Source organism: Leucoraja erinacea, chromosome 32, assembly GCF_028641065.1.
Source record: "Leucoraja erinacea ecotype New England chromosome 32, Leri_hhj_1, whole genome shotgun sequence".
NCBI classification, from domain to species: Eukaryota; Metazoa; Chordata; class Chondrichthyes; order Rajiformes; family Rajidae; genus Leucoraja; species Leucoraja erinaceus.
This window is the reverse complement of record NC_073408.1, coordinates 19,380,128-19,395,860: the sequence shown is the minus strand read 5'-3', so window position 1 is coordinate 19,395,860 and position 15,733 is coordinate 19,380,128. Positions and strand designations below refer to the sequence as shown.

Sequence of the window (15,733 nt, the reverse complement as noted above, 5' to 3'; positions counted from 1 at the left end):
TGGCAACATCCTCGTAAATCTTTTCTGAACCCTTTTAAGCTTGATAATATCTTTCTTATAACATGGTGCCCAGAACTGAACACAATATTCTAAATGTGGCCTCACTCTCGACTTATACAATTGCACCATTACCTCCCAACTTCTATACTCAATACTCTGACTGATGAAGGCCAAAGTGCCAAGAGCCTTTTTGACCAACTTATCTACCATGAAGGCAGACCGAATGGCCAATACATGGCCAATGTATAAAATAGCACAAAATTACTGCCTGTTTTTATTGCTGTTCCATGATGGAGGAATGATGAAAGAGCATGAAATTGCACCGTCTACATGGATGAACAGGAAGGCATTGATAATGGAGATCCATGCAATATACATAGGTCTCAAATAGCAGACAGCTTCTTCTGCATTGAGAAGACTCAATGGGAAAGTTGAAAATAATTAAACTTTACACTTTGGAAATTGAGCTACACGCTGTTTATGCATTTCTATGAGTTACGTTAAATTCAATTCCAAATGCTTAGCTATCGAGAATTATGTTAGATATAAGGGCACTGAGTGAAATGAAATCAGCTAGTCTTAATCTCATCCCTGGTGTGTACAACTTACTGAGACTAATTGCTATTTGATGAAAGAACTGTCACCCTGCATCAGCAGAGATATCTTCCTCACAATGGGGCTGATAGAAATTTGCTGTGCATGTGCAAGGAGATTTATCTGGAACTGATTCAAGGGCAGGTGCTGAAAGTTCTGTAAATAAAAATCGAAAATGCTGCAAATATTCAGCAGGTCAGGCAGCATCTGACGGGAGAGGAACAGAGATAATAACACTGGTCAAAGACAGTTTGTCAGAACATTGAGACATACCTGAAGTTCAAAATTCTGGAGCTGTTGTAAGAATCTCACACAGGAAGTTCTGCAATATTCTGCATTACATTTAATGGTGAAAATTATTATGAAGGAATGATTTGCCCGCTTGCTGTAGATAAATTGCTGTTGTTACTCAACCGCCAAAAATCTGTAGCCTCCCTTTGATCTGGTATTTTGTTGGTTCACATGCTTGATCAATGGTGTTTTATCATTAATGTTTTATTATTATTAATGTTTAGTGTTTTCTGAGTCATCGTAACTGTCACTGTATGTCATGTTGTTACTTGTGGGTGGAGCACCAAGGCAAATTCCTTGTATGTGAATACTTGGCCAATAAACTTACTTACTTACTTAAATTATATGGTTTGTTCAAGGAGGCCCCACGTTTATTTTTATCATCTCATAACCTGGGCCAACATTGGTCAGAGGAAGGGTCCTGAGACCGATAGCGAGAATGGCCCTTTAGCTAATGAAGCTACAGACCACATTCACAGGCAGGGTTGTGTTGAGTGTTCAACAACAAATGCTGGTTGCAACAATGGGACTTAATTTCACTTGAAAACACTTAAATGAGTGATGTCATTCGATGCAATGGTAAGAAACACTGCCCAGCCAAATTCTTAGAGTGAAGTGAAATGATCCAGAAGATGCTATTATTGTATTTGACTGAAAAATATTGATTTGCATTCACACAATGCTAAAAAGAATAATTGTGCCATTGAATTTCTGGGCCATAGCATTTTGAACAAGACTTCTTTTAGAATCACATTGTTTAGAATTGCAACTCTTCAGCCTTTGCGCTTCTGCCTTTTCTTTGAAAGAACTGTCCATTTAATCCAACTACCTCACAATGAATGATAAAACTATAAGGGATAGGAACAGATGTAGGCATCAGGTCCCCATTCAATAAGATAGTGGCTCATCTCAATTTCCTCAGGTTAATTTTCCTCTCCTCATAATCTTTGATTTCTTGACTTACTAAAATCCAATCCTCACAGATTTGAATATATTCAAGGGTTCAGCCTTCATATCTTACAGGGGCAAAAAATTCCCTATGAGGCATGAAATTCTTCCTCATTTCAGTCTTAAACTGGTAGCCTCATTCTAAGACTGTGATGACAGCTCCAACTAATTTGCTCCAATTCCGTTTGAAAGGTTGTGACTTGTTTATGAGTTTCACTTGTATTAATTGGGCTGGTTTTATATTGTATATCCAGCTCAGCATTCAGGAGAACTACAGAAACAACCCATTCCACAACTTCCGACACTGCTTCTGTGTGACTCAGATGATGTACGGTATGATCCATCTGTGTGAGTTACAGGTGAGTGGAGATTGCCAACTAGCCTGCGTTCCAGCACAAGTACATCCACCCAACAGTCGCCCCTATGGCCACATGTTTGAAAAGAGGAGGCTGTTGGTTGGATGTACTTGTGCTGGTGATGCAATGAATACAATCACCTTTTGCATCTGCCAACAATTAGAATCGGAACATTTACATCTAACTCACTTCCCATTAAGAGATTCAAATGGAGTAGCGGACATGGTGAAGTAAAACAAACATAGATTATAGTTACCAATTAACATGATAAGAAATTCATAACAAACATACTTACCAAATGAATGGTTGAAAAGTGGTTGAAGGAAGAAAATTGATTTTTTTGGGGGAAGAAAAAAACCATAAAAAGAAGTAAGGTCTGGAAGGATATGTTTAAGGGGTTAGATGCAGCAAAATAGGGGAAAGTTTCTGTGAAGACTAAACTCTTATAGGATGCCTAAAGGGCCTGTCCCACTTTCACGACCTAATTCACGACTTCTGCCGAGTTTACTCATACTCGCAGCAGGGTCGTCACGAGGTCGTAGGAGGTCCTAGGTAGGTCCTAGCAGGTTGTGATGCTAATCGTAGTTACTCGTGGCATCAAGCAGGTCGGGGGGGGTTTCTAACCTGATGAAAAATGTCCACGAGTAAAAAACATCGTGAATTAGGTCGTGAAAGTGGGACAGGCCCTTTAACGATTAAAATTGACTACACGCAAACAATAAAAATCACATGCACTAATTGAACAAATTGTTCCCGCCGTTCTGATTCAACAATTTCTAGCAAAGCAGCAACTTCTATTTAGATGTGGTCAACACAATGGCACAACTGATAGATCGACTGCCTCATAGTACTCGAGACCCAGGTTCGATTCTGACTTTGTGCAGTTTATACATTCTCACTGTGACCACGTAGGTTTCCTCTGGGTGCACTGGTTTCCTTCCACATCCCGGAGATGTGCGGGTTGGTAGGTTAATTTGCCTCTGTGCTGGGAGTGGATGAGGAAGTGGGATAACATGGAACTAGTGTGAACGGGTGACCGATGTTTTTTTTGTGGACTCAGTGGGCCTAAAGGCCCGTTTCCATACTCTACCTCTAAACCAAAACACTAAACTAAAATTAGAAAAGGTTGAAAAACATAAACTTGCGGAAGCTGTGAAACTGAAATACTGTAAATAACAATCACAGAAACTCTCAGTAGGTCAGTGAGCATCTGTGGAAAGAGAAACAAAGTTAATGTTTCAGGAAGATCACCTTTACACAAATGCTGTCTGACTTGCAATGTTTGCACTATTTTCTCTTTTTCTTCAAGACAAAGAAGATCAGTGGTTCCCAACCTTTTTTAGCTCATGGCCCCCTTGGGATCTTTTAATTTTTCTGTGGTCCCCCCTGACATTATTAGCGGAAAAAAGGTACTTCAATATTATAATACCTTCCATAAAAATATCATTGTCTATTAATTGCACATATATTCTTTTTTATACTATTCACAAACATAAAAAATATTTCAACTTCTACATAGATTTAAATTTATTAGAACTGAAATTTAGGAGGCAACTCTGTGGCCTGTAGCTCTGTGGCCCCCCCTTCATTGAACCTGTGGCCCCCTAAATCCCCAAAATTATCTGTGGCTTCCCTGAAATTTGCCATTGCCCCAGGTTGTGCATCACTGCCTTAGATTGTAAACTTTAGATAATATCAATAGTCTCAACTGGGAATAAGAGCCTTTTTCTTTGTCGATCAGAAGAATTGGCACAACCATCCAGCCAAAGCTGTGCTCCTGGAACCATTCATTAATCTAACAATGTAACATGGAGCCTTGCCTTATGAAGGCTCTTTCAAGAATGGCACATCAACAAGCTTTATTTAATCCTTGTCTACCCTTCAAACAACAAAATCTATTACCTGTGTCTTCCTGAGTCAATTATAGAACAATGTTTACCAATTTATCTTTTGATCAGAACTATTGCCATTTTGTTCTGTGGGGGGCAATCTTTAGCCTGTCTGATATATTGATATAAAGGGATTTTATGATAAATGTTAAAGAGAATTGCATTCAGAAACCAAGTCGTGGATAGAGCTTTTGAGTAGCTGTACAACTACACACACACATGCATGATAACATGTTTACTCAATACTTTGTGTGTGCAACCGTGCACTAATTCCTTTGCATCAGTCTTGTTGCCACTGCTTTGAATGAAAACCCACCAGTCGTTGCATTTATTCTGCTGTTCATATGAGTTCAGATATAAGCTATCTTCAGACCATGTGCCATGCCTCCTGAAGAGATAGAATAACCATCTAAATGTCTATGCTATCCAGTAATTGTGTTAACCTTGTTCTTACTGCATGTGAACAGGAGAGAGTGACTCCAACAGATCTGGTGATTTTAATGACTGGAGCTATTTGTCATGATCTGGATCACCCTGGCTACAACAATGCGTGAGTTTGAATGTATTCTGTAACTACTGGTGAGCTATTTCAATAGGGATTCAACGTGAGGAAAATTGACCAACTGCGTTATATTGAGAACTATGTTCCACGGTACACTGGGAAATGTAATCATGGAATAGTAAACTCTGCAAAGAGTTGTATAGATTTAACATGGTGTTGTAGACACTGAAGCTCTTAGATTCAACAGTTTGGCTACATGTTGAACTGTGAGATTTAATATACTGTGCAACAATATATCTGGATTAAACAATGTTGATTTTAGAAATAGCTGCAGTTGGTTATTGAGCTCTTTGAGTGTACGCTGCCATTCAATAAGCCAACAGCTTAAAGGAATTTCACATGCCTGCAATAAAATTAATTATTGATATCTAAGAATATTAAATTGGGCGGCACAGTGGCGCAGCGGTAGAGTTGCTGCCTTACAGCGCCAGAGACCCAGGTTTGTTCCTAACTACGGGTGCTGTCTGTACGGAGTTTACACTTCTCCCTGTGACTGCTTGGGTTTTCTCTGGATGCTCCAGTTTTCCCCAACAATCCAAAGATGGGTAGGTTTGTAGGTTAATTATAATTATTAGTATGTGATATACTAAGATTTTATATGTAGTTTATGATATTTTTTAATATGCAATGCATTTTTATGTAATGTTGCCCCTTGTCTGGACCTCGAATCCGTTACAAAGTTTATTATTATTATTATTATTATTAATACTATTATTCTTATGTTAAATTGTTCCTAGTTTAAGATAGAAATAGTCTACGGAGTAATTGAAGTTCTATTAAATCTCTACTTGTAATTCAGCCACCCATCCCACGAATCTATGATGATTTTTTTTGTCAACCTTTCCAGCCTAAAAATATATGTGTATAAAATATGTATATAAAAATATGTATCTCTGCTGACTGGATAGCACGCAAACAAAGCTTTTCACTGTATCTGGTGACAATAAACAAAACAAAATATATCTTGCGATAGACACATAATACTGGAGTAACTCAGCGGGACAGGCAGCATCTCTGGAGAGAAGGAATGGGTGACTATTCGGGTCGAGACCCTTCTTCAGACTGACGTCAGGGGGAGGGTGATAGATAGATAAGGAAGTGTGAAGGTGTGAAAACAGGGCAAAAGGGAATGGAGATAAAGGAAAAAGTAGAATAAATCATTGTTAGCTGGGAGAACGTAACAACAAAGCAAACAGGGACAAAATGTAGTCGGAGACAGTAAAACTGGTCGGAGAACTGGGAAGGGGAAGTGATGGAGAGAGAGGAAAAGCAAGGGTTACTTGAAGTTAAAGATTCAATGTTCATACTGCTGGGGTGTAGACTACCCAAGCGAAATATGAGGTGCTGTTCCTCCAATTTGCGCTGGGCCTCACTCTGACAATGAAGGAGGCCCGGGACAGAAAGGTCAATATGGGAATAGGAGGGGGAGTTAAAGTGTCCAGTAACTGGGAGATCAGATAAGTTTCAAGTGGATTGAGCGGAGATATTCAGCGAAACAATCGCCGAGCCTGCGTTTGCTCTCGCCGATATACAGGAGTCCACACCTGGAACAGCGGATACAGTAGAACCTCTGCCTCATCTAATAAGATGGTTGGGGTCCTTGGACGGAGTCGAGGGGGAAGGTATAGGGACAGGTTTTCTCCTGCGGTTGCAGGGGAAAGTACCTGGGGAGGGCAGGTATAGGGACAGGTGAGATCAAGAAATGGTAGGGAGACGTCGGAGGAGATGGTCCAAGTGAATTTGAGTGTAGGATGGAAATTAGTAGTAGAGTTAATGAAGCCAGTGTGTTCTGCATTGGTGTAGAAGGTAGCACTGATGCAGTTTTCAATGTAGCGGAGGTAGAGTTTGGGGATAGGGCCAGTGTACACCTGGAATAGTGATTATTCGACATACCCTACAAAGGGGCAGGCATAGCTGGGGCCCATGCGAGTGCCTCGGATTTGGAGGAGGTGGGAGGAGTCGAAGGAGAAGTTGTTGAGGATAAAGAACAGCTCTGCTAGACGGAGGAAAGTGTTGGTAGAGGGAAATTGGCTGGTTCTGCGGTCGAGGACTTTTAGACCTTCCTGGTGGGGGATGACTTTTAGACCTTCCTGGTGGGGGATGGAGGTGTAGAGTGACTGAAGATCCATAGTAAAGATGAGGGATTGGGGGCCTGGAAAATGGAAGTCATTGAAGAGCCGAAGGGCGTGTGAGGTGTCTTGGACATGTTTGTGTCCATCTTTGTGTCTATCTTAGGTTTAACCCAGCATCTGCAGTTCCTTCATATGTTCAAGGAACCTGCTCAGTCTCACTAGAGGTGAGTGTATAGTTATAGATCGGTGACTATCAATCAGGCAGCTTCTTGAATATTGTCGTATCAAATCTACTTATGAATGCATTTAGAAATGTATCTCAGGAACAGATGACAGCATGGCCTGTGTCTGTGGCATGACTTGTACATTAATGGTGAAACCTTAAGTGACGTTGGTATCTGTGTTCCAAATACTGTGCAGGTATCAGATCAACGCCCGCACTGACCTTGCTGTCCGATACAATGACATTTCCCCACTGGAGAATCATCACTGTGCTGTCGCCTTCCAGATTCTTTCCCAGCCCGAATGTAACATCTTCGCCAATGTGAATCTGGATGCCTTTAAACAGATCAGACAGGTCAGAGATCACAGTAATTAGTGATACGGTATCAATCGATGAATAAAGATGAAACAATAGGCTAACTTCTTGTAAATCTTTATGATCTAATGTCATTTTCCAGTTTTGGCTCTATGCACTCAAATTCTTTCTTTACATTGAATTAGTAACTGCAGATGCTGATTTACAAAAAAATCCCACAAAGTGCTGGAGTAACAACGTCACAGACAGATCTCTGGAGAATACGAATAGGTGACATTTTGGGTTCAGTCTGAAGGGGGGTCGTGACCCGAAATGTCACCTGGAATGCTGCCTGTCCTGCTGAGTTACTCCAGCCCTTCGTGCCTTTTTTTGGTCTTATTTAAGGAAGGATGTTAATATGTTGGGAAAGATTCACAATATGTTTAGTAAACTAATACCTGGAATGGGTGGGTTATCTAATAAGGAAATGTTTGATGTGCTAAGCTTGAATCTGCTGGCATAACAAGCAGAATAGAGGTACAAATAATGTTATAGAATGTTATTTTTTTTTAAATTACTAGCCTAAAAGCCTGTTGTGCTTTAGTTATCTTGGGTAATGGTGGGACCTCTTCTGGAACAATGTAAACAGTGGATAGACACAAAATGCTGGAGTAACTCAGTAGGACAGGCAGCATCTCTGGAGAGAAGAAATAGGTGACTTTTTGGGTCGAGACTCTTTTTCAGAAGTTCCTTCCTAAACAATGTAAAGAGTATTGATCTTATTTAAGATGTCGAAATAAGGAACTGCAGAGATACTAATAAAACACAAAGTGCTGGAGTAACGCAGTGTTGCAGGCAGCACATCTCTCTAGAACATGGATAGGTAACGTTTCGGCTTGGGATCCTTCTTCAGTCAGAAGTGGTTCCCGACCTGAAACATCACCTATCTATGTTCTCCAGAGATGCTGCCTGGGGTGACCCACTCACTGAGTTACATTGTGTCCTTTTTTCATTCTTTATAGAATATTTATCATTCAATCCTTTTCTATGCATCTGGATTTTATTTCATGACTTTTTCATTACTTATCCAATACACATTCACTGTTGTCTTTTAATCTAAATTTGTTTTCTGCATTATCCCATTTTTTATTGTTTGTGACACTGAACAATAAAACATACATTGAGATAGTTCAACATACTGCTGTTCTAGATTAAATCTAAGTTTGGTTTAATGAAATCTTGTCTTTATTCACTTTTTAACTCCCTGACTGTTCTTTCTTCCTTAAAGGGAATTATTACACTTATTCTAGCAACTGACATGGCTCGGCACGGAGAGATACTGGATAAGTTCAAGCCAAAGGTTGAAACTTTTGATTTCTCGAATGAAGAACATAAAATTAGTGTAAGTAAAATAAACAAACTTCAGAGCAATTATGGACTTTTTAAGCTTGTAAATTGAGAGTTATTGGCATAGAATTGTCTTCATTTTTACTACTGCTATAAAACAGCTACAATTTATATGCTACAAAAATATCAAACTTCAATTGTGACATTCTCAAAATAATATAAAGGCACGGTGTCATTATCAGCAAACATTTTTCATTGATCTGCTGCAAGACCTCATAGTATTAAGCGAGGATTGATGGTGCTTAAAAATTTGGTGCCTCGAATCTAAAAAATTGTGTTTTAAAGTGAGCTGAAAGTTGAGGCAGAAGACTGTTGAACTCATAGTTGTGACAATGCAGAAATGTAAATATTAACCTGTACAAAATGTCCCTCTCTTCTTTCCGCAGCTGAAAATGCTCCTTATTAAATGCTGCGATATTTCCAATGAAGTGCGGCCAACAGAGGTGGCAGACCCTTGGGTTGACTGCTTGCTTGAAGAGTACTTCACACAGGTAAATGACATTTAGTAGCATCATCAAGGCACATTATGGTGTGGGTCAAGTAGAAAGCCCATCATCACACTCACAGGGCAATGATAAGGAGTATGCAGTGGGTTGTGGTTCCTGGAATGCTCTGCCAGGGGTGGCAATGCCAGGATAGAATATTGCCATTTAAGAGGTTTTTAGATCGATGCATGGATTATGCAGGGAATTGAGAGATATGGATCACATGCAGGCAGTAGAGATTTGTTTAACTTGGCATCATGTTTGGCATAGACATTATGGGCCGAAGGGCTCATTCCTGTGCTGTAATATGTTCTACATTCTATCTCACTGAACATCCTCCTTTTCCTAGTTGCCTCTTGTTGTAATGTCTGCCTGTCTTTCAGCCTCTGTTTTTGTTTTTTACTGCCTCATCTAGCATGTTGCTCCTTACACTTATCATGCTTTGCTTTACCTAAAAGATAGTTTCTAAATGTATCTGTTTAAGAAGGAACTGCAAATGCTGAAAAATCGAGGGTGGACAAAAGTGCTGGTGAAACTCAGCGGGTGCGGCAGCATCTATGGAGCGAAGGAAATGGCAATGTTTCGGGCCAAAACCCTTCTTCAGACTGATGTAGGGTGGGGGCGGGGGGGGGGCGGGAAGAAGAAAGAAAGAAGAGGAGGAGCCAGAGGGCTGAGGGACAGCTGAGAAGGGGAGACAATAAGGACTACCGGAAATTGGATAAGTCAATGTTCATGCCACTGGGGCATAAACTTCCCAGGCGAAATATGAGGTGCTGCTCCTCCAATTTCCGGTGGTGCTCACTTTGGCCATGGAGGAGGCCCAGGACAGAAAGGTCGGATTCGGAATGGGAAGGGAAGTTGAAGTGCTGAGCCACCGGGAGATCAGGTTGGTTATTGCGAACCGAGCGGAGGTGTTTGGCGAAACGATCACCAAGCCTACGCTTGGTCTCACCGATGTAGATCAGCTGACATCTAGAGCAACGGATGCAATAGATGAGGTTGGAGGAGGTGCAGGTGAACCTCTGCTACACCTGGAACGACTGTTTGGGTCCTTGAATGGAGTCGAGGGGGGAGGTAAAGCAACAAGTGTAGAATTTCTTGTAAGTTGGCTATAAAATCTCAAAACCTTGTTGATAAATTCATAGCCCAGCACTTGTGTCCATTCATAATCTAACACTTCCTTCCATATACTTCAGACATAACAAGGCGGAACAGTGGCACAGCTGGTAGAGCTACTGTCACACAGTGTTCAGATTCAGATTCAGATTCAGATTCAATTTTAATTGTCATTGTCAGTGTACAGTACAGAGACAACGAAATGCATTTGTTGCTATTTTTCCCATTCTAGGGAGACACAGGGCGTCGCGGTGTGCCCGCGCCGCCGCCATTTTGCTCCAGTGTTGGAGACCTGGGTTTAACCCTGACCTCTGATGCTGTCAGTGTTGAATTTGCACTTGCTCCTTGTGACTGCGTGGGTTTCCTCCAGGTACTCCCACATCCCAAAGCTGGGAGTGTAGGTTAATTAGCCCTTGTGTGTGGATCCAAAAGTGGGGTAAAATAAAACTAGTGTGGATAAGTGATCGGTGGTTGGGGTGGACTCAGTGGGCTGAATAGCCTATTTCCCTGCTGTATCTTTCAATCAACAAATCTTTCCTTTCAGCCTTTTCCTTTAACTTTGTAAATTACATTCAGCTAACATCTTTGGAATATCTCTGGGAGAGCACATCACTTTGTCCAATCCATTATTTTTCTGATTTTAAATGAAATTGATAGGAAAGAAAGAAGCCATCCTGATGTTTATCCTCCATCTGAATTTCTTCCCATTCTCCCTCTTCCAATCACATCTGGATGTATTTAACAACAAATTATCATTCTTCTGCACCATTTCCCTTGGAATGATGAGTTCCAATTACAATACAGTATTTACTTAGTGTGCTAGTTGTCTCTTCTAGGAATGCATTTTTGGCATCTTTCTCTAAAAGTTAATCAAAACTCGTTAGTATTTTTTAGATTGATGTGAGGTTTGGTTAAAATTCATGGAGCTGGTGATCTTTTGCCTTGTTTGAAGGTCTCCTTTGGCTCTGAAACATACATGCAGTTAAAGTGAAGGGTTGTGTTTTGTCAATTTAGAGCTTATATTAAGGTTCTATCCTAAACTAAGATTCAAACCCAATTATGTTTAGATTGTTATGGGTTAGCCAGTTTTGGTTTAGATCAAAGTTTAGTTGGTTTGAGGGTAAAAAGCTTATAGTCGGCTTTGTATTTAAAATTAACTGCATTAAAACCTGTCTTGAGATCGTCTTACCGTAACTTCTCTCTGAAAGCATGTGTAATATTGTCACTGGCGTTTCACTGCAGAGTGACAGAGAGAAATCTGAAGGTCTCCCAGTTGCCCCATTCATGGATCGGGATAAGGTCACCAAGCCCACAGCCCAGATTGGTTTCATCAAGTTCGTCCTCATACCAACATTTGAAACGCTAATGAAGGTAAGCTAAATAATAAATACAAAAGTCTCTCTCACCTTCATCAAGATGGGAGATGGATGGCAATTTATTTTTGCCACTCAGCAGTATTTCCAGGTGAGTTAAGCTACAGTCATTTGATATTTGTCTATTTCTCATACAGCCCATTCTGAGTGTAGGGTTGCCAGCAGAGTACAAATCATTATTGCTGTTGGCCTCCCTCCAACTAGATTAAAACTAACCAACCTTATTTCAGCTGGTACATCCTATCAGACTGGAATGGGAACCAATATCTAAACCCCCTACATCAATCAATTATTGGGGAACTGCAATTTTGTTCTAATCAACCCAAAGATAGCTCTGTTGAATTTCCACAAGTTTTATTCTTCTCTTTTGGTTGGGTAGTTTGCAATAAGCAGACTGTTTCTTTTCCGTTTCTGAATAAAGATCCTGACCCGAAACGTCACCTATTCCATGTTCTCCAGAGATATGGCCTGACGTGCTAAGTTATTCCAGCATTTTGTGTCCTTTTGTGTGAACCATCATCTGCAGTTCCTTATTTCTACAACGAGTCTGTTTCTGGCCACTTACATTGTATTTTGAGGATTTGAGTTACAACAGAAAATCTGGACAATATCACAATGGCCATTCAAAAAGTTGCATTTACGCATATTCAAACTACTAACTAGGCAATTGTTGGTGTTGGTTACATGAATAGATGTCATGGGCACTCACTGTTAAAGAAAATGTATTAAACTCCTTCCAGTCAAAGTATTTATTCAAACCATGTAACATCAAATCTGGAAAAATGTATTTTTATCTCACGATCGAACTATCGCACATCCTTCTCTACTCTACTCTGGAGATCTTCTGAATTCTTCCACAATACTGCACGATGCTGGAAGCAATCGCTAAATTTGTGCTAAAGTTGTGAAGAATCGCCTGCAATTCTGACTTTGTATCAAATCTTCTTTAAGGGACGTTGGAATGTCCAGTTCATGAATCATAAGCTTTTAAATTTTACCCTTCGTCTATGGCAAGTAAAAGCTGAGATTAGGAAATCTGGGTAATTCTACCAAAAATCTTGGTAGATGGGGATACATTGCATAAAAATATCAAAAATTGGATAAATGATTCCCTTAAATGTTCAATATTGGTCAAGAAATTAAATCAAGTAGCTCTGTTTATTTTAGTGCAAAGATTTAAAAAAATGTACTTTATGCAAATTAGACCCAATAATGCCCATTTCTGAGCCATTTGCTTCACCCCAGAGTATGACTGGCAATTTCTGGCATGAGTGTTGCTTGTATCTCTGAAGGCTCTGTATCATGAAGGGTGTGGGGTTGATGAGCATGGTATGAGGAGGGGATGATGGAATGTAAACTGCAGAGGTGTGCATGTTTTAAAGATTGGGCAAAATAAATTTAATCAGCATTACAAATGTGTAATAATAGATGATACAATATAAGAGGAAAGGAAAAATACTTTCAATTATCTTTGGAAGTCAATAGCTTAAATTACTTGGCATGCATTACTTTATAATGGCTGTGTGACCATTACTGGTCACTTTACCACACTTATAATGTGAATTACATTGCACTAATCATTGTATATTCTGCTACTAGTTATTCCCACAGATTGAAGAAGCTACAGTACAGCCACTGCGAGATTCCAGGGATCGTTACGAGGAGCTGAAGCAGATTGATGATGTTATGAACGAGGTAAATGGATACAGACACTGATTTGTAGTTATTGAAAATACATTGCAATCTGAACTCCACAACTGACTTTTTCTCTGCACCAGTTACATATGTAGTTTAGTTTGGTTCAGAGATTCAGCATGGAAACAGACCCTTTGGCCCACCGAGTCCACGCTGACCAGTGATCCCCGCACACTAACACTATCCTACACACGCTAGGGACAATTTAACCAAGCCAATTAAGCTTCAAACCTGTGGAGTGTGGGAGGAAACTGGAGCACCCAGAGAAAACCCATGCGGCCATGCGGAGAGTGTACAAGATAGCACCCGTAGTCAGGATCGAACCAGGGTCTCTGGTGCTGGAAGGCAGCTGCTCTACTGCTGCGCCACCGTGCCACCATGTAAGTAATTCAAATTGTAGATTTTGTTTCTGATGCTCCTTTCAAAGAGCAATCCTAGTCCTTTGTGGATAGGACAGGTTTGGAGGGACATGGACCAAAAGTGAGCAGTGGGAGTAGTGTAGCTGGGACATGTTGGCCGGTGTGGGCTAGTTGGGCCGAGGGGCCTGTGTCCACACTATATCACTCTATGACTCTAGTCCCATGTGAGAAGAGGTTTATCAGATGCTGCCTGGATAAGGTGTTTGCCATAAGAAGAGGTTGGACATACTTATATTGCTTTATCTAAAATGATGGAGGCTGAGGGAAGGCCTGATAGAAATATATAAAATCATGAGAGGTATAAATACAGGCTGAATGTTTATCCCAGGGTGGAAATATCAAAGTCTATAGAGCATATTAAGTTGATGGAGGCAAAGTTTTACGGATGTATGGTGCAAGTTTTTTTGCACAGAGATTGGTGGATATCCACAACGCACTGCCAGGGTGGCAGTGTAGACAGATACAAAAGTGACATTTTAGAGGCTTTTAAATATGCATATGGATAAGTCAAGTCAAGTCACTTTTATTTCTATAGCACATTTAAAAAACAACTCTCGTTGACCAACATGCTTTACATTGGTGGTACATTGGAGGTACTAATGTTATACAACATTGGTTCATAGATTAAGTACATACATAAATCTATATTACTAAATCTCTGATCTTGACCGCTTTTAGCCTACTTTGCTGCGATTTCCAACAGAAAGCCGCCACCTACGGCTGTCATTTTTGGCCACCTCGCCCAGTGCCCCCGTCCGCCTTACGAGTGCTGAGGATTTTTCCCATCGATGACAAATCAGAGAGATATTAATGTTTTTTAAAAATTCACCATTCTCTCTGCTGCCCCTGCTGGAGGGAGGGGGAGGGACTATAAAACCAAGAAGTGGTGTGCCTCACTCACTCTCTGCAAGATGGATGAAGCCATGGGTCACGTCTCTCTGAGCTCTGAATGACACTGAACAAATGTCTACACAACTGTGATTACCATTAATGTGGTTCGAAAATGAAAATATGTTTTTTTTAGAAGTAAAAATGCACTGCACGCAAATGGTTGTTTTGGGTGCTTTGGCTTGAAGTTGAAAGGCACTACTTACTGCAAATGGTGGCTTGGGAGCTTTGGTTTGAAGTTGAAAGGCACTACTTACTGCAAATGGTGGCGTGGGAGCTTTGGCTTGAAGTTGAAAGGCACTACTTACTGCAAATGGTGGCTTTAGTGTTTTGGTTTGAAGTTGAAAGGCACTACTTACTGCAAATGGTGGCTTGGGAGCTTTGGTTTGAAGTTGAAAGGTACTACTTACTGCAAATGGTGGCTTGGGTGTTTTGCTTGAAGTTGAAAGGCACTACTTACTGCACATGGTGGCTTGGGTGCTTTGGCTTGAAGTTGAAAGGCACTACTTACTGCAAATGATGGCTTGGATGCTTTGGCTTGAAGTTGAAAGGCATTACTTACTGCAAATGGTGGCTTAGGTGCTTTGCTTGAAATTGAAAGGCACTACTTACTGCAAATGGTGGCATGGGTGCATTGGCTTGAAGTTGGGTGCAAATTTGGCTTTGAAGTTGAAAGGCACTACTTACTGCAAATGGTGGCGGGTGATTTGGCTTGAAGTTGAAAGGCACTTCTTACTGCAAATGATGGCTTGGGTGCTTTGGCTTGAGGTTGAAAGGCACTACTTACTGCAAATGGTGGCATGAAGTTGAAAGGCACTACTTACTGCAAATGGTGGCTTGGGTGCTTTGGCTTGAGGTTGAAATGCACTATTTACAGCAAATGGTGCCTTGGGAGCTTTGGTTTAAAGTTCAAAAGGCACTACTTACTGCAAATGGTGGCTTGGGAGCTTTGGCTTGAAGTTTAAAAAAATCACCATTCTCTCTGCTGCACCTGCTGGAGGGAGGGGGAGGGACTATAAAACCAGGAAATGGTGTGCCTCACTCACTCTCTGCAAGATGGATGAAGCCAAGGGTCACGTCTCTCTGAGCTCTGAATAACACTGAACAAATGTCTATACAAC

General features: G+C 40.7%; 1 protein-coding gene across 2 annotated transcripts in view; it reads left to right on the top strand.

Annotated features, from left to right (window-relative positions):
- The window catches only part of pde9ab (phosphodiesterase 9ab), a 56,935-nt gene that overhangs the window by 35,807 nt on the left and 5,395 nt on the right, over positions 1-15,733 (top strand). For both annotated transcript variants that reach the window (XM_055660839.1, XM_055660840.1), the window contains exons 11-17: positions 2,088-2,192; positions 4,546-4,628; positions 7,133-7,289; positions 8,518-8,631; positions 9,023-9,127; positions 11,480-11,608; positions 13,210-13,305. In XM_055660839.1, coding sequence (XP_055516814.1) covers positions 2,088-2,192; positions 4,546-4,628; positions 7,133-7,289; positions 8,518-8,631; positions 9,023-9,127; positions 11,480-11,608; positions 13,210-13,305 — 789 coding nt within the window. The remainder of the gene's footprint in view (positions 1-2,087; positions 2,193-4,545; positions 4,629-7,132; positions 7,290-8,517; positions 8,632-9,022; positions 9,128-11,479; positions 11,609-13,209; positions 13,306-15,733) is intronic.